Below are 25,344 nucleotides of genomic sequence, written 5' to 3' on the forward strand. Positions count from 1 at the left end.
AGCAGTCATTTTTAGTAGAGCTAACGTGTACAATTCGTTCATTCTGGTGTTTGAACAATGAGAAAAAGCCAGACTTTCCACCTATTGGGAATGGTTGGAAATGAACCAAATAAGTGAACCAAATATAACTGAGACCAGTTGTGGAGGGTGGCTAGAAAATTGGAGAACTATTAAAGGTTATTTTTCTGAGAAACAAACAAGTGTCCCCATTTTCTCTGTTTTTCTAAAGACAACTACTCTCTGACCCTCTATGTGGACTCTGTGGACACCATGTTGTTCAGAGTGTTGTCCAATAGAGCTCTTATTTTTAGAAAGAGTGTGTCTCCTCTGCAAAACTTAATATGGGAAAGGCATCTTAGAGCTCTCCTTTCTACCCACTCTCATCATACATCTATCCATACCTTCAGCCCTCAAAGACACTAGGATGGTATCTGCAGCTCTCCAAACAGCCAGCAACACTGTTTTCCCTTTTCATAGCTCTAGCTCCAAACAGGTGGCTCTACAGCCTAAACATGGCTCCTCCTATGTTGCCCCCCCCTTTGCTATTTTCCTGAGCACTATCCACCCTGACTGACCCCACCACTGTCATTCCTACATTTTAGACAGCCAATGGCTTGCGGATGGGCAGGATCAGTATTGTGCCCCCTTTACTGCCCCAGAAAATGGTACCACCCTCTTTAGCTAGTGACATCAGCAAAACCATGTGCAAATCTGTTTTAAAAGGAGGGTATTAATGTCAGGCCTGCTCTTCTCTAGCCTGCGGGACAAGAAGAAGACACTAAGTTGTGTTTGGGACAACATTAACTTCTTTAAGAGTATTTTAGTTGCCCTTCTACCCCGCTATCACCAGGCATTGAGAAGAAGAGTTCTTACAACGAACAGGTGACAATAACCATGAAATGGTGCTGGGTGTTTTTAGGGGTCTTCGCTTCTTTGGGGACCCTGTGCTGGGGAGAGAAGGGCTTGGAGATCCCTGAGTATGATGGCAAAGACCGGGTCCATGAACTCAGTGCCAAGAACTACAAGTCCATCATGAAGAAGTATGACGTAATGGTGCTTTACTACCACAAAAATGTGGATGGGAATCGCAGTGCCATGAAGCAGTTGCAGATAGAGGAGATTGCCCTGGAGGTGGGTGTCTGCCAAATAATGACACTGAATGAATATGTGGTGCATGGGTGTGAAGGGGCATGGTGGGAGGAGGGGAGTGAGGGAAAGGTTTCAGATGGGCAATTTGGCACCACACTGGGGGTTCCTGGATGCAGTCGCAGCTTTCACACTTAGGGTTATTGATGAGTGGTATTACCCATTTGACATTTAAGAAGAAAGGCAAAAAAGAACAGATTATTCAGTGAGGCCAAGTTGAATAATTAATAGATCATTCAATTGTGGCATCTCACGAGTATGGCTGCCCATGGACGAATGCTTTAGAGAGGCAGCCATAATGGAGAATGTGGGGGAAAAGATGCAGGGGAGTACTCATCTGGAAGTCTAGACTATGGATTAACATGCATTCAGTCACCTGTTATCAGATTATTTTCCAAATTAGGTAATCATACAATGATTCCAGTTTCAATGTTGAGCATAATTGATGTATCTTCACACAAACTCACAGAAATAACTGAAACTTTGAAGACCTTACAGGATAACCTGTCCATGTGGACACTTATGGCATATTTACATTTTATTGTGTCATGCAGCTTGTTCATTTAATCCAGCTACCTTTAGGTATGGTTGATGATAATGATTATTTGTTCATTATTTGTTGAACTTGATTAATTGACCCCTGTAGCTGCCTGCTTACATCATTCAGGAGAGACTTGGACTCTTATTGAAGTTAAACTCAGGTGAAATGATGTTGCAGCCTTCATAGAACTACACCAACCATGCTAACCATTGTAGGAATACGTAAAATATGAGTTTTGCAAAAGTAACAGCAGAACATTGACAAAAAATCTGGTGAAAAAACAACGAGATTTACACATTAAAGTCTCACGAATACTGAATAGTCATGACTGCAAAATATATAATTTTTTCATTGTGCCTCATCCTGTTCTGTATATTTCTTAATTCCCACATGGGAATGAGGCAGGACAGTGGTGCACCGTCACCCCAGGGCTGAAAGGTCTTGGATTGGAATCCGACCTGGCGGAGTTTGCGTGTTCTCCCTGCATCTGTGAAGGTTGCATTGGGATACTGTGGCTTCCTCCCATAGACATGCTTTGGTTTAGGTTTATTGGTGTGTAGTAGTTTGACTCTATGCGTTAGCTCTGTGACAGGTTGCAAGCCCACACATGACCATGATGTGGATGGAAATGGGAAAGAAATGTATATTATTCCTTTATTATCATAAAATATCAATCCTTTTGATCTCATAGTGTTTACACAGTGGCCCATAGGGTAGTGGTTAACACATTGACCTAACACATGACCGCTCCCTGGTTTGAGACTTCGAAGAACTTAACATCTTAGCATAATTGTGTAAAATACGTATGTGGATCTACTGCTTTGTTGACCTCTGATTGAATAAGAGGGTAGCTAAAATAAGCTCTTTTTTAGAACAATACGTTTTGTATGAATTTCATACAAGGTCATCCAGGCCTTTGTCTTTAAGACATGCTTGTATAGTTGACTTGTATAATCTGGATTAATGGATAAATAAAGCTCGGTATCATCTACATAACAATGACAATGGATGCAGGGACACATGTTCAATATAAAAAGTATCCGTCCCAGCAGAGCACACTCTGGAACTTTGCAATTTTCATGTCTGAGACTCCACATTTCCATACACGTGTTGGAATCAGACAGATACAACTCAAACCTCTGCAGTGCAGTTCCTTTAAAACCAACAGTGTGTTACAATGTCTCTGGTAAAATATTGTGGTTAACCATATTCAATGCTGCACACAGGTTACCTCTAGCTATGTTAAGCCTAAAATGTTGTATACAGTACAAATATAACCTATTACAAATTGCTTTTAGTCTAACAACATCAATTATGGTATAACATGATGTCATGCTCATTTATCTGCATGGCATATGATGTAAGTGCAACAGCAAATGTAGGCAAAGCCAGAATGTTGCGAAAGCAGAAGTAAATGAGCCCTTTCTCCTTTAAGCACCTCTGAGGCAGGCACTTACTCATAGATTATCCAGAGATACTGCTAATCAGCCAAAGGAGGAGGGAGAGTATGTCTGCTCAGAAGACTTTTATTAGGTGAATAAATATGAACAACTCTTTATTAGACAATCCACAGCTGATGCACCTGGGTCCTGCTGTCAGCCAGTATATTCACCATAGCAGCCTTTTGCTTGTCAGAGCAGAAGTGTCTTCTTACAGAAGCGCAGTGTACCTTACACTAGACTGCATAAGTCACCGCTGGAAATAGACTGGGACAGAGCTGCATGCTTAGCAAGAGGCTAAAGCCCTTGTGGGAGTTTAAGGCCATATTTCACATCAACTACATCTCCCTCATTTACTACATGCCCCCCTGGACACAGGCTGAAGTCTTAACCCTCTAAAGGCAGGCGTTGCCGATTTGCAACACTTAAAAACTAACAACTTGATTACCCCACATACATATTTTATGAGTTTTTTTTTACTCAGAAGTACCACTGCAGGACTTGGTTGTGCATTAGCAACAAAAAGTTTAATTTGAGCCTGAGAGGGTTAAACCATCATTTACACACCCAAGTCAATGGATCTGATCAATTTCCTATCTGTGGTGCCAAGTGCTGCTTCTTGGCTGGAGAAAGAGATGCTTAGTGGAGCATGTCCCTGCGGGACTGTTACTCTCTTACTGACTTCCCGCCAGTCGTGACCAATCACAAACCATCCCCTTCTGCTCCAAAGGGGATGTTTAAAATAGCTGGTCATTACCACCTATGAATCTGAAAGTGTGAATTATTAAAGTGGAGAGCTCGGGGGCTCAGATCTTTACTAATTTTGTTTAAAAGCGAGGAATGACACGTATGATGGGATGTATTTATTCATCATTTTTCTTTATTTCTTTCTTTCTTTCTGCTTTGCAACAAAATAAATATAAATATATTACAACTTTTATTAACATTGACTTGATTATCTTAATTTCAGTAAATGTCAAGCTATAGTTATGTTTAATTTAGGGTTTTCATGCATAGCCTTCATTTAAATAGAAATAGAAATGCAGTTATGTCTTGCAGACACAGTTGGTGTGCTAGCAGATTATATCAATTGAAAAGACCTGCACTCAGAAAATTTTCTATAGATGGTTTTTGCAAGTGGTGACGTATTACATATAACCTGTGCACTCTGGAATGCAAGCAGCAAGTAAAAGTATAACTGAAAATAATCTCAGATAAGACTCAAACTTTGGCTCCTTGATCAAACGGTGTGCATGTTTGTGCATCTGACCACCTGCCCATTGCTTCACACAGACTTTGTAAAGTGAAAACAAAAAGTGTTATTTCCAGGAAGCTCGAATAGACTTCATAGAATTCAGACATTAACACCAAATGAGAAGCATGAAGTTTCACTTTAAGGACTAGAAGTTGGTATCAATCACACTTTAGCTGGTTTCACAGATTTCTATACTCATGCTAGAATTATCTGAATGTCGTAAATGGCATTTAGCTGCATGTGTTTGTGAAGAAGCTCACTCAATTGTACATATATGTGGGAAATTATATGAAGATCATGCTGGCTTGACACAGACACATACACACACATCACAAATCCAGAGAGCAAGTCAAAAAGATATTCACTCACTGGAAACAAACTCTGGTAAAAAATGACCGCACTGGTGAAATACGTTACCAGCAAACTCAGCACTTTCCAGTGTGCTGCAAAGACTTACTCAGTCACTCCAAAAACATGCCCAACATGTCACCTTTGACCACAGCTGTAGTCACATTAGTCTGTGAAAAAGAACCGATGTAATCAAATTACACCCTTTACTTGTAGTAGCTATGGTTTATGAAAACTCAAATTAAAGTGTTTCAATTAGTAAGTTACACTGGCCAAAAACGGGGAAGGCACTTGACACAAAACTCTGCCAACTCTGCCAAATCAAAACCTACTCTTACTGTTACTATTTTTCTTATTGATTATTGTTGCAGTTCCTAGTTGTACTCACAGGTAAATTTCCTTAACCACTCAGTTATTTTCAAGAAACCATATCGTATTTTTGCGAGGCATTTTTGGCTTCACCTACCTAAGTCATTTAAATAAATAATTATACATAACAAATTATATATTATTTATATAAAAAGAGCAACCCCCCAACCCCCCCCCCCCCCAAAAAAAAATCAACTACACAAAAAAAAACCCCCACATATAGATGAGTAGCACATGGTGAATTGTCCTTGCTGAATCTTCTACTTTACTGCTATAGTTAATTAGCATGTCAGCAGAATCTGGAAGTGCATTTTTTCCTTGTTGATATGTTGATAAAGAGGTGACAGAAGAATAAAAAGTGATAATTTGATAGAAGTTTTCATGCTTCACTAGGCAACCGAGTATAAATATATCTCTCATGCATTTATTTAGTTCCATGCGATATGTGGGCGTTTAATCACACATGTCCAACAGTGCTGCGAAGTGACAGCAACAATCTGTTTAATGGACTTGAAGCAAATTTAGATGGCAGTGGTTAGACTTGAACGACCTAATGTGCTGGTCTTAAAATACAACCTCCACCTGCAGCACCAACAGCTATAAATATATCTCATTATTATGACAGACATTATTATGACAAATATTACAAAGCAGAAGTCATTAGGATATGATTAAAGACTAACGGACGGGAAGCAAAATTAACATCTAAGCGCCAAAAGCAGTGATTAAAATGAGTAAGTACTCAATGTTACGCTGGTTAAACACATGAAAATAATTGCATCAGTAATATGAAAACTTTAGATTCATAAGCAATTTTTGCAAACATTGATCACAACTTGTTTTTCTGCTTTCTCTCTTCGTCCATCTACAGATCTGAACTCTGATCTATGGTTGCTATGTACTGTAAATGCTCATACTCACCAGTCTCTCCACTGCGCTCAGATTGTCTTTTTCTTGCCACACTCTTGAGCAACACAACAGCTCTCTGTTTTGCCGACTATGTTGCTATGGTCCCCTTTGTACCATCCAGTAAACTGTAGAAAGTAAACTGTGAAAACAGCAGGAGCCACATCAAATTACTCCTTCATTCTTGATTTATTTATTTTTCTTAAATTGGTATGTTTTTAATCAGTGAGTAACATATTACAAAGAATTTGTCTGGAATAGCTTTAACGCTTTAGAGACTATTTTGCAAAGTTTTGTTTTCATATTCTGTTCTTGTGCTTAAGCCTTTTACAAAGGGATTTGTTCCTGAGCCATCTGGTCTGACTTAATAAGCATTTTCTTTATTAAAAACACGATAAAAAAATATACATGTTGGGTTTTTGTTTTTGTTATCATTCACAAGAACTTTTAATGATGTTGCCTCACTTATGAGTTTCTCTTTTGATCTTTGTGGAGCTGGGACTTTCATTAGTTAAACCTCACTAATACTGGCCTGGACCCACTCGCATTCAGAATTGTCTTATTCTTCGTGGCATAGATTTAAAAAAGTGCTGGAAACTAGACACATAGATTTCAGTTCATAATGACATGATTGCATCATATAGTTAATGTAGATTTGTTGTCCCATTATGCTCTCATCCGTAATAGGAATATCCAGTTCTCCAAGCTGTTTGACTAGACTGAGATCTGGTGACTGTAGAGTTCATAACAAACTTTATCCTGCTGTAAGCAGCTATCAGAAGAGAGTACACTGTTGTCTCAAAGGGATGGACATGGTCAGAAATAATACTAAGGTGTACAATGTGTGTCAAGGAAGTATCCCACATCCCATTACACTGATGCAAGCAGCCTGGGCCATTGATACAAACCCGGATGGATCCATCCTTCCTGTTTTTTACACCAAATTCTGATCACGCCATGCAAATGTTAAAGCAGAAATCAAAACAGATCAGACCAGGCAACATTTTTAAAGTTTCTTATGCTGTCCAATTTTGGTGAGCTCATGCAAATTGTAGCCTCAGTTTCTTGTTCTTAGCTGACAGGGGTGGCACCAGGTGTGGTCTTCTGCTGCTGCTGCCCATCTGCTTCAGGGTTTATTTAATAAATGTTTTCTGAGATGATCATTTGCATACTTTGGTTGTTCTCACTTTAAAAAGGGGGGTTTCACTCTTGCCTGAAGTCATCAAATCAGCCCCCAACAAGCTGTGACATGTTTATTTCACATCACCTTTTCCTGTAGTTCAGTTATATTTAAAGTATAACAAAATGAACTGCTAAAATTGTATATATTTTATATTATAATTTAAAATAAATAAATGCATGATTTTTCCAAGGTCATTGAATCATGTCATAAACATCCATCCACATAGTGGGCATGTCATGTTGTATATGGAGCTGTCTTTCTCCCAGCCAATTTGATACAACTTCCAGACTGAATTTAAGCAACTGTTACATAGATTTGCCACAAAAATGCAAACAGACAGTCATAATTCAAACAGCATCACACTGTCTGACTTTGGCGATCACCTCAATCTTTATATGTCTTGACAAACACGATGCACTGTCCTCCTGGATTTTACAAATATTCACAACAGCATTAAATAAGACATATAATACCATATTTTATTAACTGAATAATAAAGTGCTGGGCAAGAGTGAATAGACTTACTGTTCATTTCCTTCTATGTTTCTCCAGGGAGAATAGAATTATTAAGTTATAAGTAGTTGTTATATTAATAGCTAAAAAAAAGTGACATAGGTGCACACAAGGCACGTTGTCCAATATTGTACAGGAAGTACAGGAAGGAGGCTTCTGAGTTGTCCTGTCTAATCTTCTTCCATCCTCAGAGAGATCCGGGAAAAGGTCACGCTGTCACTGTGGTAACTGTTATTCAAAGTGACTGCTGAAGCCTTCCCCCAAATATAAATCAGGCTTACACTTGAATGGTCTTAGTTGGTTGGGTTAATAGTACACCACTAATGCATCTTCACCTTAGCTACTACTGAGAAATTATAATTGAAGCTGCTGGTCTCTTATTAACTAGAAATCCCATAAATTCTCCTCAAATACAGGGTGTAGGATGTCAGCTTTTGAAATGAGTCAGTCAAAAAGACAGTACCTTTATTTCTTGTAATTATAATAATGTGAATTTCTTTGTGTATATAAATAGAAATCCGCAATAAATTTCAACAACAGTGAAACAGAAGTTTGCTTTTGCTGCCTACACTGTTTAAAATTAAGGGCCATGTGTTTAAAAAATGCAAATAATCTGAATGGCCAGCTTTAAAAACCAACTGTTGCTGCAGCTGTTGAATAAAAAACAAAATAAGGCGTAACAATTATCAGTAAAAAATCAGTTAAATACACTCCTCTAAATCAGTGACCATATTATTGACCAGTGACCGAACCTTAACCTGATTGAAATGCTGTGGTGGCACTCCTAGAGAGCTCCTCATCAATGAATGGCAACAAACCTCAGTGAACTGAAACAGCATCTTAAAGACGAGTGGCCAAAAATGCCTCAACAACAGTGGAAAAGACTGACAAAGTCATAGAAAAATTGCTTACACCAAGTTATTGCTGATAAAAGTAATTCTACATTCTACTGAATCATGGGGTGTACTTATAGCCCTTTTAGTACCTTGACTGCAAGCTGAAAGGTCTTTTGCATGTGACAAAACACAGCAATGGAGGATGTTGAGGTGATTTACCTGCTGCTTGGTCTGTGGCTTTTTGTCAGACTTGAGGACCACAGGGTTTTTGTGCAGCCATTTCCTTTGTTTTCCTTAATTTTCTCAAATGAGTCGCTTTAATGACTCATCATTAACTGGCCAATCAGTGGCAAGCAGTCATTTGATGAGTTGGCGTCACATTTTTGGATTGCCTCAGATTGCTAGGAACTCGAGGCCAATAGGTACTAAAAAAGTACCTGGTACCAAGCCAACCAAGAAGGTACTACTGGAAAAGGGCTATTGTTTTTTCACAGGACTGTTAGTCCCGTGTGTCTGTCCATCCTCTTCAATAAATTGCTATGCACACAAGTCTTGAAGATAATCTGACAGCCTCTGAGTCATTCCTCCAAATGCAAGGCAAAATTATAGGGACAAATGAGAGTGACGAGTAACACACCTGTCAAAATGTAACATAGAATAACACAGCTTTTGAGTTGTGAGAGACCTAATCCTGTCTTATCTTCTTTCCTGGTCCCAAAATTTAAAGTGTGAAAGACATACTAAATTAAGAACAAATTTGTGAGATGTGATATCATTGGATACGACAGGAGTTATGCATACGTGAACTGTCCTTGGTGTTATTCTGCGGCATCATCTCATCTGTGTTGATAGATAAAGATGTTTGTTTGCCAGCGAGACTGGCATTCTGGCTGCTCCAGTTTGTTCCATGTCAAAACCCACCTGTTGTTTATAATAATAGAAGAGTGTACCTCCTTATTTGGTTGGGGTGAAAGAGTTAAAATGATGTTTTTGCAGCCTTGTGTGGTAATATACCATGAAGCTTTTATGCAATGTCTGTTTTTCTATTTTTTTTCTAACTCTTCTCAATAATCCCAGGCGTGACTATGCAGCTCTGTGGTCAGTAATGCATATGGCCCGAGGATCCATGGTACAATATGATACCTGGATAATGTGTTTTTTGTCATGAAAGGTAAATATGATAAACTACTGGTCTCGGGTTGATCGCACTGAAACTCTACCAGGCGTTAAATTATCTGTTTAATCTTTCTGAGGTATAAAAATTCGAGCTAGTTAATGTGATTTCATAAAATATATTCCTGAATATAATCACAGAGACAGCATGCCCTTCTCTGCAGATGAATAGCATTGAGTATTTTCATAAACAGCCTCCACAGATTACATTTGCACATCTGCAATATTGTTCGGTAAAACCACTTGACAGGTTTATCATCGTTATAGGGCTCCATCAAGCAGCTGTCAGCCACAGTGGGCCTGGATATGAAGTGCAGGTGCAACGGAGAGCAATGTCTCATACCAACAAACTCAGTTTTCCCTAATGAAATTCTGCTATTATTGACTTTTGTCGTGTGGCAGGGTTTTTGGGTATTTGCTTGTTCTACCAGATAGCTTAAAATTGGTCATAATAAAAGAAAACCAGTATGGGATTGCATTCAGTTTTGAGATAACACAACCAGATGTATTTTTCTATGCTTAATTCTTTATTAACTGCTTCCATCCATCTATCCATCCATGTTACAAAGTGTGATGCTACACAGCTTGCCAGTCGCTGACATGGGCAGTGTTTCATGTATGAGTAGTTTTTTCCATGTGTACAATCATCTCTAAATTTCCACGCTATCCTCTCTTTCTCCCTCAACATAACACACACACACACACACACACACACACACACACACACACACACACACACACACGCACATTTTTGCCTTTTCCATCCTCTAAACATTCGTTAACCCACACCTCTTTTATTTGCATGTGCACCTGCCTTCATATCATTTATTCATTGCAGAAGGATGTTAGGGAAATGGGAGGGATCAAGGTGCACTATGAAAAAATTTAATATGAATTATGTGACTTTGAAACCCCAGCTTACATCTCTATTCCACAATGTGATGGACCTGAAGAAGGACATGTATGAAATTGTTTTCTTGCAGTTTATTGCGGAGATACAACCATAAATTTAACACTGTAGAAATAGAAGAAAACATATTTACAGCTAGATATTGATATTTTTCAAGTACAATACAGTGTTTTATTTTTTAGTCTTTGCAGAAATTATGGTAATGTAAAATTTGTCAGGATTCAGTAAGAGAGGCCTGTATGGGAAAAATCCCCTGCTAACTGTGTGAGTGGTTGATGGAGGTTTGTGTAGTCACTAGTGGGAAATTGGTCACAAAGAGGCACTGAATCTCACTTGCAGTTGCTTTGGTTGCTAAAAATGTTGCTGTTGCTGTTCACCTGCAGTTCGTATGGAAGACACCAACTTGCCAACACCAAGTGATAGTGAATCAGTTATGAAAACGTGATTTGCACCACATGTTTTCATACAGCCTTTTTAAAATGTCTTGGTTAAGCATCAGGCACATCTTCTGCTTTGAAGGACTGAAGGTTAGTCAAACCCTAACCTGGGTTAAAATGGCCACGGTCTTTCTATGCAGACAGCATGTTCTTCCAGTGCCTGCATGGGTTCTCTCCAGGTACTCAGGCTTCCTCCCACAGTCCAAAGACATGCATGGGGTTAGGTTAATAGGAGAGTCTAAAATTGGCCATAGACCAATTTTAAGTGTGAACTGTTGTCCTGTTTACCCTGCGATAGACTGGCGACATGTCCAGATTGTACCCTGGGTAGATGTTTTGGGTACATATTGTTTATGGGGGTTGGAACAGAAATATTAAAACAACATTGTAATGTCAACCAAACAGCTGAAAGCGCTGTGCTGAGGAGTTCATGATATATAGTAGAGGACATTTTTTAAAAAGTATTAGTGTACAGTCTGCAACAGCTTTTCTGGTATTGTAGATGGTGCACTGTAAAAAAAAAATGCTGGCAAATCTAACTTCCTGCATACTTTAAGGTAACAGAGCAGTTTGTTGCAGCTATTCCATGGCCCATTTTCACTGCATACATTGTGAGTTGCTGGAAACACACACGTACCAATAACTTTAACAAAAGCTCTAATTAGGTCTCCAAGCAGTAAATCAGCATGGTCTGTTAATGCATCAGTTTTTACTTTCCTGTTTTTTTCTTGTGCAAGAATAAATAAATAAAAATGTATATGCTTGCTAATGAATACTTTGCTGCACCAGTTAAATTGAAAACAGACATCATTTATGCAGATGGTTGCAGGTGTACCATTTTTGCTATAGTTGGTGAAATATATTTTTCAGTAGTACACATCATGGTTCCTAGTATGTGTCTCACTGGAAGGCAATCGTGTGTGCACAGACACTCTTGGCTGCATTGGCACACCTCTTATCTATTAAATGGCTTTAGTAAAATAACACATGTGCAGTTTTTCTCTTTTCTTCTCTAACGCTCCACAGTGGGCCTGACAAATGCAGGAGATTCACAGATGGTCCCAGACATTTCTGTCCTCACAGTGTGCTGCAGGGAATCAGTTTCTGTGCCTCTGAGGTTTCCAAAAGCTTTCCATGCATTTCATCAGCTCTCCTGAGAAAGCACGCTGAGCTGAAGTAAAAAATAGAATAAACTTAAAAAGAAATCTATAGGATTGTTTAAAATTGTATTAATTAAAATTATTCATTTGAAAAGACAGTAGCTTTGAAAGTCTAATCTCTGTGGAAAATCCTAGACTGTCTCCTTGTGAACAGTGCAGTTACGCTCGCTAGTGGGAAGTCAGAGTGGGTTTTTTATGCGCTGTTGTGTCTGAATCTTTCATGACCACCCCGGTGCAGTGTTATGTAACAGTCTAGTGTAGAACGTCCTGATGTGTTACGGCAGCCATTACTAATTCACTGTCTGGCTGAGAGGAGGAAAACCAGCTGAACTTCTAATTTTGCACAGATCCCAGGACACCAGATTCTACAGGAAAATGGGAAATATTCCTGCTGTGACAAGCTTTTAATGTTTCTTCATTTGAAAGATTAAGCAATTTTAGAGTTGCAGACCAGAGCCTGGAGAAAATTAGTTTTCTGCCTTTTTATTGTGCATGTTACAGACTGATTTGCAGTATACTATCCTGTTGATTTTACCATCATTTTCTTATTTTTTTTTTAAGAATCGTGATATTGTTGCATTGTCAGAATTAATGTTATTTATTTTACTTAAACGTCATTATCATACAACAGCATCCGTTATGACAAAGCCATTATGTATCTTCAGCATATATAACAGAGAGGAAAACAAAACCCTGTAACAATGTATTCACTAAAACATCAACCTTAAGGAACAAACATTGATGTTTTTTTAAAGGAGTAGTGACAAAGCTAACAGCAAATCTGCTACAGGCTGAGATTGGGTTTGTGTCCTTTAGGTTTTCACTGAGTGACTTACATCATAATGTCAAACACACACACACACACACACACACACACACACACACACACACACACACACACACACACACACACACACACACACACATATGATTCATCAAGTGCTCATGTGTTCACTCAAGGAATAGACCAGAAATGCACTGGTGCAAAGCAAAAATGTCTCAGTCATAGCTAAACCAACGACAGAGAGGGAAACAGCAACTAGGTCGGCTCTTTTCATGAACTTTCACTGGAGGAGGGAATGACATTTATGGTTGAGTTATGGCTGAAGAAGAATGCTGGGTATATGATGTCGAATGTGTTACTGATAACATGTCATGGCTGTGTGCAGACAGGCAGGATGAAGGGCCCAAGTGCAGGACTCACAGAGGCAAAAGTAAACCTAAAGACTCAAACAACTCAGAACAGACAACTTTAATTGGTGATACTAGGAACTGAACTTGAAACGGAACACACAGGCGAGTTTGAGGTTACAACGCGACGACAAGCAGGAGCAGACGCAGACACTAAATACAGAAGGGGAACAGGGCAAAGAGCAAACACTTGGGAGACACGGCTGACACAACAACGAGACGGAGTACACCAAAACAGAACCTGACGCACACAGACTGAAGACTACCAAAGTAAAACAGGAAGTACACTGACTGAACTTACAGACACAGACTCACGAGCAGACACTCTGACATCACAGACATGACAACAGAGGGAACACAGAGTCGTGGGACCAGGGTAGGCACAGAACAGAGGAAGGGCTGAAAACACAAAACAGAAACAAAACATAGGATAATAATAATCAGCACAGCACAACTAAAGAATCCGAACATAACCCATAACACAGACTCACATCAAAACATATGAAGCTCAAAATGCTGTGTCAAAATGACCCAGAACCATGACATAACATATTGTTTACATACCCAGAACAAACCCACAGTACGTGCTGGCATTGTTGCACTGAAACTTAAGTTCAAAGCTTTTTTACTGAAGTCAGTCAGTTATGCATGGTGAACTTTCAGCATGACAAACAACACCTTGTTTTTCTCTTGAAATATAAAGGTGGACATTATAAAAGATCTCAAGAAAGACTCAGTTTTCATATAACATGTCTGACGCTTGCTAAATACTTTGTTTAAACAAGGTGAAAGAATATAGATCTGACACTAAACTGTTTTGCATCCACCTCTCAAAACTATAATAAATCAATTCAACACACTTTTTTATCAGATAATAGAGGACATAACTCCACCTAGCTATTAGTAGGTGAAGATGTGTGATTCTGATTTAGTGGGTGGCTTATTTTTAATATAATTTTACCACTATCATTTTGAAGATCCTCCATTGAAACTTATTATAGCGAAACTTAGAAAAATAAGTAAAAATGGAAATAACTGAAAGAATGGATGTCTGTCTCGATAGATGCTGTGCATATAGTGTTGGTGTATTGATGGAAGGCATTCATATTAATATAATTATATTCTTCTAATTTGTGTCTTGAATTGTTTTAGCGATATATCTGAAGTGTCTGGACAAGCACACACATACATATACACTGATATGCACACACTCATCCCCCCTCCCTTTCCAAACGCCTTCAATACTTGTTCCCTCTTGGGAACACGGCGGGTCTAAGCCCGCGCTGGAATGGTAGCGCTGGGCAGGATGGCTGCTGTGTTTGCTTCGGATTACTCCTCACCCCCCACCCGACCCTGTGGCTTGTCACGTGTTCCATAATGTTGTGCTGCGGACATTTATGTGCTTTTTTTGTGCAGAGGAGTTTTTTTTTTTTGTTTCCTGTTCTCATGCTGTCCTCCCAGGAGCCCAGCATGAGTAGAGGTCTCTCTTTTTCCTCTTGTACTTTCCCATTGTAGTGTATATTTCTGTGTTTTTTTTCTGTAACGCTACCGATCTCCGACCTGTATCCCCATGTGATGTCTGTGTTGTGTGTGTAAGGTTGGGGGGGGGGGAGGGGGCTGGGGGGGGGGGGGGGGCTGGGGTCCTATTTCACTGCAGGGCAACCTGCACGTGGCGAATAAAGCCTTGATTGATTGATTGATTGAGATGTCAGCAAAATTTTCCAGTTCCTTCTTGTGGGGGATGCTGAGGTCAGATGAGATATCTATTTCTCTGGCGAGTTCTCCGTCTGCTCCAGGGTCTGCTTCCACCTGGGCATTTCTGGAAACCCTCCAATGGGATCCTAGCCAGATGCCCAAACCACCATTGGCTGCTTTTGGCACAAATGAGTATTTACAAATTTCTTGTGAAATAGGAAATAATTTCATGAATGCATATATAAGCTTTGACGCTAAATTTGTGCAGTTGAGTTTTGCATTATGTACAACTGATGCAATTTTACAAGGGTTTCTCAGTAGTACAAACATCTTCCACTCACACTGATGATGCTAGCAGGTTAGCCTAGTAGGCAGTGGACAGTTGTATATTGGACGAAATGTGATCCCCTATTGCACTGTACAGTCTATGCTCTCAATCATTTCTCAGCATTTGATGCCACAGCCAAGTGCAGCAGGGAGCCAGAGCATGTTTTTGACAGCTCACCTTGGTGCTCTTCCTCATCGGGATCACGTGACAAGCTGACTGTGACTGGGCATTAGCAGATGGAGCCAAGTAATTACGCTGCTGACCTCTAACTTGGCTTCGCGCACTCAGATTTCAGCATGGGTTGGATGATAGCAAGGGAACAGATAAGTAGGGGTGAAGTGAGGTGAGATATATAAAAAATACATATATATCTCAAGATGGAAAAGGTGTGATCTTGACACTAGAAAAGAAATGAGACCCTGAAGACAAAGCTGGTCAGCTTGATTGGATTGGATGATTGAAGTAAATCTTTACTTTTTGTGCATCATCCTCTATTCATCAGCTTCTTCGATTTATCATCTCTACCTGCCTTCTCTCCCCACAGCAAGCACCCAGAATATAATCTATTATACTTCAGGGCCTCTTGTGATAAATGGCTTCTGATACTGTTGTTTATTAAAGCTACTTTAATTCGAATTGCCTTATAAAACTCTATATTTGAATAAAAAAAGTAAAATGTAATATTGTATTATCCTCAAACAGAAATTTCTCAAATAAAAAAACATCAGATGCCACCACTAATTTGTGACTTACTATTTTTAAGCCACACGTTTGGCATGTTGGCATTTTTGGAACCAGAAGTAATTGAATTTAAATGTAGGATTCACAAAAAATCAGTTCTTAAAATGTCTTTCCTCTTAGATATTCCACAATCAACTGTAAGCTGTTTTATTCAAGATTTTCAGATTTTCAGTTTTCAGTTTTATTTTTTTCATATGCAAGTTAGCACAGGGTCAACATTGCAATGAAATGTGTTTGACGAGCAGCAGTCACTCAGCAGCATGGTACAGTAGATGAAAATATAATAAAATATAATAAAATAAAATAAAATAGGAAAATAGTAAAGAGCAAAATATTAGAGAGACGTGGTAAAAGAGAAAAGATAACTAAATATATATGTGTCTATAAATATAAATATATGTACACTAGTGATTAAATAAGAAAATCTTGAAAAGAAATATGACGGGAGGGCAGATGGGATATTGCACAGGAATAAGCAGCAGAAAATTATAGTATTGCACTTTTTAAATATAAATATTAATAACAATAAAGTGGAGTGACCAGTGCAGATTAAACAGAGTACTTGTGAAGCTGCAAGGTAGCTTCTGAGTGCGTCCTGTGTACTGTGTTGTGTGTGTTTAAGTGTTGTGGTTGAGGTGTCGTATGGCCTGGTGGTAAAAACGGTTTTTAAGTTTTGTAGTCCGAGCAGACAGACTCCTGTAACGTCTGCCAGATGGTAAAGAGTGGTAAGAGTGGAAGCTGTAAGGAAGTTACAAAGCAGGGTCACTGAGTGCTGAAGTGCATAGTATCTATATACCAAGACTCTGCTGATTCATATAACTGCAGAGTTGCAAACCTCTTCTGGCATTAACATTGTAGCATGCACTGTCATGGCATATATTTCCATGTAGGCGTAATATGTAGGTGTATCTGGAATGGAAAGTAGAGTGTGTAGTTACCTCGAGGAACTAGTTTTGTGCACTTTTGGACTTTTTCAACTCCAGAGGTTGCCACTTGGAATGGAATAAAATAAACCATTCAATAATTGAATGTAGTAGTTCCACTTAGTTATTTTTTTTTTAATTTGCAGGGTCAGTATTTCAGTACTTGGAGCACATTTGTGCATGAAGTCCTTAGGTCATGATAGTCCTTTGAATAAGCTCAGTGTAAGCCTTCTGTGTGCAGTGAGGGCCTTTCCAATTTGCTGTAAATCAAGACACTGTGCATTCCCCTAAAGCATTACTTCTTCTTGCAGTTGATCACAAGTCAAGCAACATTTATCTATCAGGTATGTTAAGGTCTGCCTCTTGTGTCAAGTGTTTCAAAGCTGGGCTGTGAAATAAGGATTTCTCTGCTGCTGAAGTATCTGCTGATTGTTCCAATTCTTCTACTCGTTGACTGATCATGTGACGTTACAACATGCACCACAGACCAAAAAAAGTCCAGCAGCAGCAGCAGCAGCTTGGGCTGTGCAAGTTTAACTTCACGTTTCTGAAAAGTAAGTGTATACTCATTTAAAAGCTTGATCTGTTCATTAAACTCTAACATGTCCATCCATCCTCCTGCCTATTTATCTATACAGCAATGCAACCATCGGCAACAAGGGACTACTTCACCCAAATCATTAAAAAAATAATGTTGTTTAATTTTTCATACAACTCTTTATAGTATTTTTTTTGTGAAGACACATTAAAATTAAAACTAATGAGCTGTACCTCAAAATAGTTAGAAAACAGCATGCAGGTGCAGTGAAGCGTGCAGGTGAGGTTTTATTTAACACAAATTGTTTCAATTGTTCATTGGTGGAGAATATGTCAAATACATTTATTTCTTAAAGAAAAAAAAGCATTTTGAGATGATAATTACTTTCAAACAGATAAAGCCCAGTACCAATTCTATCATGTTTTGCTAGCAGGTGGCTAGTTTAGCCTAGATTAATGCCTGGAAAACTGCTAAAGCTAATATAGCTAAAGCTAACCATGCTGCTTTTCTTCAATATTTATAACAATATCCTCTCAGTATAAATTGTGTAAAATAAAGTGGCAAAAACATGATGCGGTGCTATGGAGGTTTTGTTCTGGGATAATCCCACTTGTGGAAGCTACTTTGAAAACTCTTAGTATCCATAGACTAAGAAAGAGTGCATAAGTGTTTTTGTTTTTACTGATTTGGGAGAAATTAGCCTTGAAAAAAAAAAGACAACTCAGACATAAGCTACTCAGTCTGAACTTGGGAAACCAAAAGAATGGATGGCACTAAAGATTGTCTCTAAAGTGAAGCAGGAGATGCTTTCCACAGTTTACGGCTCTTACTGCTGGTGCTTTGGAGAATTTTGTCACTTATGAATGCTACCCATTTTGCAATGATGCTTTGCAGGCTGCTGTATTATGCTTTTGACTCACTTCATAGTGCAACCTTATATTTAAATGGTCGATCGTCATGTTATGTATGTAATGTAATGTATGTAATAAAAAATAAGAAGTGAGTACAAATGGAAAAGTGTATATGTTTGAAATGGTTTCTGAACTTGTGTGAAGAGAAAGAATAAGATGTATGTTTACAGTTTGTTTAAATATGTATGTGCATGTATATGTTCAGTAAATATGAGCTGCTCTTATTTCCATCACACCTGTTGCGACGTCTCTTATCCTTGACGTAGTTGGCCCAAGTTCTGCCTCTCTTGTTCTTCTGGAAAGCTTGCTGTCGTTCCTCTTCTCTTGCCAGCTATGATGGCTGTCAATTGTTGGCTTTGGTTTCACTGAGATTGAGAAAGTGCAAGGCAGCAATCCAAAGCTTTGGCCTTTAAGCCTTGAAAATGAGATGAAATGCCAAGGGTTTACTTGTGTAAATGAAATCAAAAATCTGTTTTCAATGGTGTTCAGGGATTAAAAAATGCCCACCATTGTCAGAGCAATGAATCACAAATATCAGACTGGGGCATAATCAGCTTAGGTATGGCAGTAGATTCACACAACATTCACTTTATTTGCTTTTTTTCCATCCACATGCTCAACTCATTTCTTTTTGTCTTTATCCCTTTATATAGCTTGCAGCCCAAGTTCTGGATGATTTTGATGATGAGGACATTGGGTTTGGCTTGGTGGATGAAAAGAAGGATGCTGCTGTTGCTAAAAAGCTTGGTGAGCATGACAGAAACATTGCTGGAAAATTAAGGGTCTTTGGATCAATGCAAATCTATGAAATCCCACTGTTTCCCACTTTTCTCACAGCCTTTCTTTATGCTGTCACTTTATGTACAGAAAAAAAGGCTCTCATCAAATTGATTCAGTTGATTCTTTTTTTTTGTTAATGAAATGTTTTAGTTATGTTACAGCACGTAATAACACCTAAAACATGGTACACAGTATTGCACTATTGAATAACTGACAGTATTGCTGCACCAGAGCAAAAATAAATGTGATTTAAAAATCTATGAAATGAAATATTATTATAATGAAACACTTTTCTTGCACCAGGTCTTGATGAAGTGGAGAGTATCTACATCTTTGCCGATAACGAGATTATTGAGTATGATGGAGAGCTAGCCGCCGACACCCTGGTTGAGTTTCTTTATGATGTAAGCAAATTCTTGTCATTCATTAAGGATGTTTAAATTCAACCGTTGTTAACTTCAGATCTCTTACGATACATCTGCTGTACATGCATGTTTCAGTTGTATTATCTTTTAAAAGGATTGCTAAATTAATTTAATTATTATTAATTTCTATCCAACTTTAAGATGCTAATAAACTGAACTTACAGTTCCATCATTTCATTGTTGTTTTGTCAGGTGATTGAAGACCCCGTGGAGATCATCGGCAACGACCGTGAGCTTAAGGGTTTCTACAACATGGATGAGGTCATCAGGCTTGTCGGCTACTTCAAGAGTGAAAGATCTTCTCGTATGTTAAAAATTAAGACTGAAAGGCTGAGTCTCAAAAAGACCCTAAGCAATTAATACTGCTTTTTTTTTTCAATGTGGAAATTTTTTTTCCTTTTTGTTTTTACCATGCAGATTTCACTGAGTATAACGATGCTGCTGAGGAGTTCCACCCTTTCGTCAAATTCTATGCCACATTTGACCCCAAGGTTTAAACTGCCTGATTGAGTATTTCTATTATGTTGGGACATTTTAGCAATTTTAATTTCAAATTTTAAGGTTATATAATTGAGCTTGGTACCGTATATTTTATAGTATGCATTTACTTTGTATCAAGTGCCTAAAACATTTAAAAATCACTGCTGTGCTACTTTATTTCTACCTTAGTTCATTGTTTTTTTCTTTTCTTTCAGATTGCCAAGAAGCTGAAACTGAAGATCAATGAGGTTGATTTCTATGAGCCATTTATGGATGAACCTATGCCTATTCCAGGAAAGCCCTACATCGAGTCTGAGATTGTTGAATTCATTGAGCAGCATGATAGGTGGGATACTGACATAAAGACCTTAAGGATACTGTATATGTGGCTGTTTGTGTGTTTCCAACATTTTAGATTGGGTTTCTCAGAGAGGACCAAGACATATTATTATAGCAGTAAAGTCCATATGTGTGTGTGGTTTTATATGTAGTATAATGTAGTTTTGTCCTCATGCTGAACACTAATCTAGCAGTTCCATCTAGTGGTCGCTCCTATTACTCTCCTGCACTGTACCGTTGTTGATAGTAACTTTTAAAGCAATTGTTATGCTAGAATATGCATGATCTTTTGCAAAAGTCCATTGTTAACCATAAACATAAACATTTTAAATGTCAAACAATTACAGTTTTTAACTTAATTACAACAATGGTGGTGGTCATGTTTCAATATAGCATCATCTTATTCATATAAGTGATATATGACAAAATACTCTCGTCATTTTTATGTTATACTAAAAAAAACTGTTTTGTGTTTATAAACTTTAAGATTGTTTTATGTTTCAGGCCCACTCTGAGGAAACTTGAGCCTTACAGCATGTATGAGATCTGGGTAAGAGATCTGAGATTGCTTTGTAATAAAAAACAAACAAACCTCCAAAACATTCAACATATCATATTCAGAGTTACTTGTGTTGTTATTTTAGAGCATACATATTCAAAATGCTTTCATGAACCTCTTTTGCACTTGCAGGAGGATGACATTGACGGAGAACACATTGTTGCCTTTGCTGAGGAGGATGATGCAGGTGATTTTCTGCCTTAGTGTTAGAACTAAACAGGTGAACCGATGTGGACACACTGAGGCAGAGGCTGTAAAAGAGATGAGCCAGTGATAAGAAAGAAGAGGCTAGGGCTTTGGCTAAGAGGTGGAAACCTGGGATGAGGGCTTGGGTTAGTGGCTGCAGCTGGCAGAGCTCTGTTCAGACACCAGAGCACCTCCCATCCACACCAGCACAGGGTGGATGGGAGGAAATGGCTCATGAATTAAATCAGTGCGAAATTCATATATGAACCCCATACTCCAGTATCACTGGTACAATAGCTGACCTTTCTTTATCTCTAGATGGCTTTGAATTCCTGGAGATTCTCAAGGAAGTGGCACGTGATAACACTGATAACCCTAACCTCAGCATCATCTGGATTGATCCTGATAACTTCCCTCTGGTATGAATTTTCTCAGTTAAAGTGCATATCTACTACATTGGAAATTATTTGTGTTCATGATGTAGTCTACTTACAGGATAAAAATTACCCTAATGATTTAAAAAAAAGAGTCTCCATTTAATGCTTTCTTTTCTTTTCCTTTTTTCTGTTTCTCCTTTCAGCTGGTTCCATACTGGGAGAAAACCTTCCGCATTGACCTCTCTTCTCCTCAGATTGGTGTAGTTGATGTTGAGGATGTAAGAAAACTTTCAGCTAACCCATAAAAAAACAGGCTATCTGTACAGCATGAGATACTCAAATGGTCATTACCTCATGCTTTGATAATCAAAAGAGGGAAAAACCCTAAAATTCATGTGTAACTAATCATCCATCCATCCATCCATCCATCCAGGCTCATTTTTAATTGTTTAACAGTATTTGCTCGTCACCATGGTCTATTTGTTGGTGTCATTGCCAAACAGACTCTGAAAGATTAAAGCACTTTGACAGTAACTTTTCTTAAAGTAACTATAATTGTTATTGTCTAACAAAAATGTATCAAATGTGACACATATACAACAGTCCTGATGAGGCCTTCGCTGAATCAGATTCTTAATGGAGCTTAATAGTAAGCTCTTTGTTTAGTTTCATGGTTTCTAAATTTGCCATTTTGATTCACCTCCTGGCACTCGTTAATGACCAAATAGCGTTGAGGGTAGTAGAGGAGATCAAGTAACAAGTTAAAGGAGAGGGAAACTTGCCCATCCAGCAACTGTTAACAAGTAGTCAAATGAACCCTGAAGGCAATCTATATGAAAGAAAGGGAAGACTTTGTGTTTCCTTTATTGTCTAATGTGTGTGGCGAGCACATGCCATTAACACACAACTGTTATATTGTCCTAAAGGAAATGAGTCGCCATGCAGGGCCCATGTGCATAAATGTGAATTTTTCTTTTGAATGTATAAATGTCTGTCACCGGCAGGCTGACAGCGTTTGGATGGAAATGGATGACGATGAAGACATGCCAACAGCTGATGAGCTCGAAAAGTGGATCGAGGATGTTCTGTCTGGAAAGATTGATCCAGATGACGACGATGACGATGATGAAGATGATGAAGATGATGATGACGATGATGATGACGACGACGACGATGACGATGATGACGACGATGATGACGACGACGACGACGACGATGATGATGACGACGACGATGACGATGATGACGACGACGATGATGACGACGACGATGATGACGATGATGACGACGACGACGACGATGATGATGACGACGACGATGATGACGACGATGACGAATAAATGTTTTCTACTATGTTTAACTTCACTATGATTAAGCCTCTAGTGACAGAACACAAATGTAGTGCCAGTTTTTTCTATCATCATGTGGGGAACACACCCACAGGTTTCCTACTGGGGACAAATGTTATGACCTTACGGGGAACTTTATAATGTCAGTTAGAAAAGGAGATTTTCAGAAATTACTGTCTTTGCTGATGAACAGGTTGCAGATTAAAATGTTACAGTATTTACTGTATGCCCTTTGACTGCATAAAACTAATGACTCAAAATGTTCACAGTGAATGTGAGTATAGAGACAACTTAATGTTGTAATGTAATGTAATAGACTGTGGTTCACCCATTTCTCATTTTCTCTAGTATACTGTAAGCCTGTTTCTAATGACATGTTTTCTACTTGAGGACAAGAAACACTTTCTTGTAAAGTTTTTAAAGAAAATAAAGGTAAAGATACTCGACAGTCTTAAGATTGTTGCCGTCTTGTGAAGTTTATGTAAACTAAGTTTGAGCAGTTAGAATTAGCAGAAGAATTTGTTTAATCTTTCATATTTAAATGCTTGTTGCAATGCTGAATACAAAACTCCGTGTTTGGTCTGCAAGAAATATAATGGGGTTTGTTTTAGGTTTGCTTGTTAATACTTTAGTTAAATTTATTCAGTTACATCTAAGACAAAATAACAGGACACTCTTTGCTTTAGATTTATAAACAGCATGTATAATGTTTCAAAATAACAAACTAGTGGTAAATAGATATAGAAATCAATGATGGCACTGATAAATGGAAAAAAAAAATTGCTTTTATTTAGTGGAATCTGAACATGATGTCATTGTGATGTATAACTATAAAAACACCATCTTTCTCTCAGACTAACCAGTATCCTAAATATTCAAGGTGTTCCAACCTAAATAGGAATGTTAACACTTTCTCAAAGAAAATCAAATCAAAACAAAAAGAAATAACTTTTTTTATTTACTGACATGGTGAAGAGAGCGTTTGTTGAATTACAAGCTGGTGTTAGTAACTGACTCACAACAGGTACAAAGGTCGGTACTGTTTCTAATCACTGGTATTTTGAGCTGGTGCAACAGCTGCTGCCAGACACAAATGCAAAGTGAAATAGCGTGACATAAATTACTAAGGAAAATCAAAAGTGAGAGAAAGCAACTTGTCATAGCTAGAAAAGGGTTGACAAGATGTTTTTGGAAGAGACTCAGAAGACGGTGCGGTACAGTAAACACTGTAGGATCTTACTATTTATATTTTATTCCTACACAGTTGGTGTGGTGCACCCTCAATTTCATTTTACATGTACAATGACAATAAAGGGCTATTCTATTCCATTCTATCTAGTTCTGGGTAATTGTAGCTGTGTGTGTTAGTGCAGTTGGACAACTTAAAGAAATTCAGAAACATTGGAAAAAATAAACAGTAGGCTTGGGTTTTTTCATTATGTAGGCCTGCTGCAAAAAGCAGAGGTTAAATTAATTCTTCATGTAGCATACAACTACTATATTACTATATAGTAATAATGGAGACAGTAGAAATGCTTTGTAGTAAGTGCACCGTATAACTTGTGGAATTCTCTGAAATGGCTCTAATAACTGGAATGTAGATTCCAGGTCTTGCTGATAAAAGGACAAAGGTACCTGGTAGTGCAGATTCTGAGAACTCCTTCAGCTCCTCGTATTGTTGCCAAAACAACAGTTAGGGAATGTCAGGGTACCACAGCCAGTGAAGCTACTAGATTCATTGTGTGGACACAGTTACAGTAAGATCTTAATGTGAGTGTTACAACTTCACTCTTAGAGAAAAGTCGAATGAGAGGACAGAAGGGCAAGATGAAAGAAGATATTAAGAGGTAAAGGCTGCTGGTAAGTTGTCTTTGATGAACTGGAAATTTAAAGCTGAAATGTTATGTTCTAATTCTTGTTAGATTTTTTTAAATCTATACAACAAATGTACATCAAATTAAATTTGTGATATACGGGATATTTTAAATGTTTCAAGTACTGGCTAAAGTAGATAGTTTACAGCATTTTGATCAAATTCCAAGTAATAGGCTACGATGAATGGTGAATAAATAAATGGTTACTACGAGGTTAAGCAAAGGTTAGCAGTAAGCAATATGAAGTTTATGTATACTGACTTGGCTACGGGATTTGAAGCAGTTATGACAGCTCATGTATTCATACAGAGGTGACCACAGCGGGTAGCTATGCATGTTTGATTTGACAGCTTTTTTACAGCAGCTAATGTTCCTCACACGACCAGGATCAGACCCCAATTTGGTTGATCCACAGTCAAAATCAGAAGGATC

At 38.3% G+C, this 25,344-nt stretch overlaps 1 protein-coding gene across 2 annotated transcripts; it reads left to right on the forward strand.

Annotated features, from left to right (window-relative positions):
* Positions 1-740: 740 nt before the first annotated feature.
* casq1b (calsequestrin 1b) lies at positions 741-23,517 on the forward strand. Of its 2 annotated transcripts, XM_085265300.1 has the most exons (12): positions 741-1,131; positions 17,406-17,438; positions 19,197-19,290; positions 19,627-19,727; positions 19,941-20,052; positions 20,166-20,239; positions 20,444-20,574; positions 21,072-21,117; positions 21,259-21,313; positions 21,631-21,731; positions 21,893-21,967; positions 22,694-23,517. In XM_085265300.1, the coding sequence occupies exons 1-12, from the start codon at positions 895-897 to the stop codon at positions 23,027-23,029; spliced, it is 1,395 nt and encodes a 464-aa protein (XP_085121426.1). In that variant the 5' UTR covers positions 741-894; the 3' UTR covers positions 23,030-23,517. The 2 variants fall into 2 exon arrangements, with proteins under 2 accessions (XP_085121426.1, XP_085121420.1); XM_085265294.1 differs by lacking the exon at positions 17,406-17,438.
* Positions 23,518-25,344: the final 1,827 nt, after the last annotated feature.

The sequence above is a fragment of the Mchenga conophoros genome, linkage group LG3 (genome assembly GCF_057382185.1).
Source record: "Mchenga conophoros isolate Kocher_MC1m ecotype Shallow Benthic linkage group LG3, M_conophoros_male_GT1.1, whole genome shotgun sequence".
NCBI classification, from domain to species: Eukaryota; Metazoa; Chordata; class Actinopteri; order Cichliformes; family Cichlidae; genus Mchenga; species Mchenga conophoros.